The sequence below is a fragment of the Arachis duranensis genome, chromosome 3, assembly GCF_000817695.3.
Source record: "Arachis duranensis cultivar V14167 chromosome 3, aradu.V14167.gnm2.J7QH, whole genome shotgun sequence".
Lineage (NCBI taxonomy): Eukaryota > Viridiplantae > Streptophyta > Magnoliopsida > Fabales > Fabaceae > Arachis > Arachis duranensis.
This window is the reverse complement of record NC_029774.3, coordinates 124,069,703-124,072,443: the sequence shown is the minus strand read 5'-3', so window position 1 is coordinate 124,072,443 and position 2,741 is coordinate 124,069,703. Positions and strand designations below refer to the sequence as shown.

The following is a 2,741-nucleotide window of genomic DNA, read 5'->3' as shown; positions in this document are numbered from 1 at the left end:
TTGGTCAAGTTTGGTGTTGTATTTTCCAAGTGACGATTATTGTCCGCAAAATGTTTGGGCATAACGGTTGGGCATAACCACGTCAGCTAGCATCCACAGGTCCATGTTGTTATCGTTTTTGGTGCTATCATTGTTGTTGTTAATGTTGTTCGAAAAGACATCACCCCCCATTTGGGATGGTTGTTCATTCTCCAATCCAAGGAGCCATTCAAGACCCGACATCTGCTGTGTCAGGTTGGATTCCCATCCCTCCATGCTTCCATCATCACTGTCAAACGTGGCAGAGATAGGTGTTAACATGGGAAATTGGGTCTCATCGCTAAGGCATTGTTTCTTAGCCAATGGAAGGACTTCGACGCCCGTGTCCTTGATAGTATTCGGAAAATTGAGCTTGGCTTTGTTTCCTCGGATGTGTATAGCAGCGACGTCGTAGGCCCTAGCAGCCTCCTCGGCAGTGTTGAAAGTGCCGAGCCAGACACGGGCCCCTTTGCGTGGGTCCCTTATCTCCGCGGCCCACTTTCCCCAGGGCCTGCGCCTGATTCCCCTGTACACGTTCTTAAGTTTCCTCTCGGGCTGCTTCTTATCTTCTGCACCACCAACCGCCATTTTTTCCATTCCTAGTACCTCGTCACATGCTGCCACTGCCACACATGAACAAGATCACTAATACGTTATAAACCCACCTCGCACAACTAAACTACACAAAGCTTTATAATTTTCTTTTGTTGTTTTTTTGAATTAAAAAAAGTTACAAATTTTCATCATCTCAAGTATGTTTTTAGTTTTCAGTAATATTAGAGAAATAAAAAAAAATAAAAAATAAAAATATTAAAATTTATTTTATTTAATATTTATTAATTATGACTGTGATAATTAATAAATATTAAATAAGATAAATTATGACTATTTTTTACTAATTTTTTTTAATTATCAAACATTTTGTTACTTTTTAGTACATGTCAGATCGTTATCGCAATTTTTATGCGCAATTGCTTTTATTTTTTATGAAAAGAAGGTGCCTGTACCTTTGATACAACATTAGTCTACAAAGAATTGTCTTTTATTCTTTTTCCTTATAGGAAATTGAGATTGAGCTATGCCTAGCAATGTGTATGTATTTGATTTATTTTTTTAATTAATTTCATCAAATACTCTTTTGCTTTTAATGTTGAAAAATCCAGTTATATCACCTTTTCCAGTGCTTTTTTTATTTAAAAAGAAATAAATAAAATGCATACCTTTGAAAAGGAACAAGGCTTGTTACTTGTTAGAGAAAAAGCAAACGTTAAAGAAACAGAGAAAATGGTACCAAAAAACAGAGTAGAAAAAGGATATTTTCATGTCCTGTTAATATCAAACAAGTGAATATAATGCTTGAAATTAACTCCATCTTAATTCATTCAATCCCATATCTACGACGATAATCCACCAAAACCCCAAAAAGCTGATAGATAAAAACAAGATGAAAATAGAGTTCTCACCATTATTTTGCGTTTCATCTAATTTTTAAAAAATAAAATAAAAAATAAAAAATTCTTGAACTCCTTTTTAGTCCCCAAAATATGTATACATAAAAAAGACAATAAAGCCAAGAAAAAGTGATTGACCCCATGAAGAAAGCTATATACAAATTAAAGGAAAATATATGATCCAAAAATAGGCCAGAGCATAAAAACAATACCTTTGTTGTTGTTATCTCCTGGGATCTCGGGAAGTGGTGACTGAACCTTGTTGTTGGGGTTGGTAGCGGCAGCTACGGCCGTGTCAAAACCAAGGAAGTCGAAGAAAGGGTCCAGCTCATCATACCATGAGTCCTGAGAGACCAATTTCCGGCCACGCTTGACCCCAGCGAAGTCTGAGATGATAGAACCTCCACACATCTTTGATCTTTTAGAGTGATGAGAGAAGGAGATTCTTGTTAGAGGAGATAGGGACACAGAAAAATGGTTGCGCATAAATGGCTATGCGTGCCTCGTGAGAAGAAGCAAAACTATTGCGAGAGCTAAATGCGAAAGAGAGAAACACCAATTTATAGTTGGCCAAAAATCACATGCAATTCTCTTTTAAGTAAAATTTGCTACTTAAAAAGAGTTAAATAATTTGATATTTTTTTTATTAAATTATTATTTAATATATTTTAATTATAAAGTTTACGTAAAAATCACTGCATATGAATATTTATCGTTATAATTTTATACACACAAGAATTTACTTGCTTTTGATTTAACTTTAATTTTTATTTTATTATAATTTTATATTTTAGGTGTTTAATTTATTTTTTTATTTTATGTAAATTTTGATTTTCTTTAATATGAACCTATCCATTGTGGATCCCACCTAAATTGTGTGCTCCGTAACAAGTAATACAAACATGGTCTTAAAAACATTTGTGAGAAAATCATAGGTATATAAGAAAAAATAAATATCAAGCTAATTAAATTTTTGTAACATTTTTCAATGTATTCATAAAATTTGAAAGAATATTGAATAATTTTAAAAAACTTTATAATAATAAACTTATTAGCCTTTAATATTAGGGGAAAAGAAAAATGAAAAAACTGTAACATGACATTTTTTTAAAAAATTTATAAATTTGGTCTTTAAATTCTACAAAATTTTATTTAATATTTTTTTTAAAAAAACTTTCAATCAGTTAAAAATATTTTCATGAGTTAATTAGTATTTTATTATTTTTTAACAATTTACATAAAAAATTTAAGTATTTATTTATTTTATTATTA

General features: G+C 31.6%; 1 protein-coding gene across 1 annotated transcript; it reads right to left on the bottom strand.

The window, feature by feature from the left end:
* On the bottom strand, positions 1–2,018 carry LOC107480954 (ethylene-responsive transcription factor RAP2-3). The gene is made up of 2 exons (XM_016101149.3): positions 1,682–2,018; positions 1–641 (listed from the first exon to the last, which is right to left on the bottom strand). Exons 1-2 carry the CDS (start codon positions 1,953–1,955, stop codon positions 37–39), a joined length of 879 nt encoding a protein of 292 aa, XP_015956635.1. The 5' UTR covers positions 1,956–2,018; the 3' UTR covers positions 1–36.
* Between the last annotated feature and the right edge of the window lie 723 nt (positions 2,019–2,741).

Bases quoted from the DNA above. Each gene is read 5' to 3' on its own strand.
- LOC107480954 (XM_016101149.3), bottom strand. From the start codon at position 1,955: ATGCGCAACCATTTTTCTGTGTCCCTATCTCCTCTAACAAGAATCTCC. The intron at 642-1,681 runs GTATTGTTTTTA...CATGTGTGGCAG, and splicing joins AGGAGATAACAACAACAAAG to TGGCAGCATGTGACGAGGTA.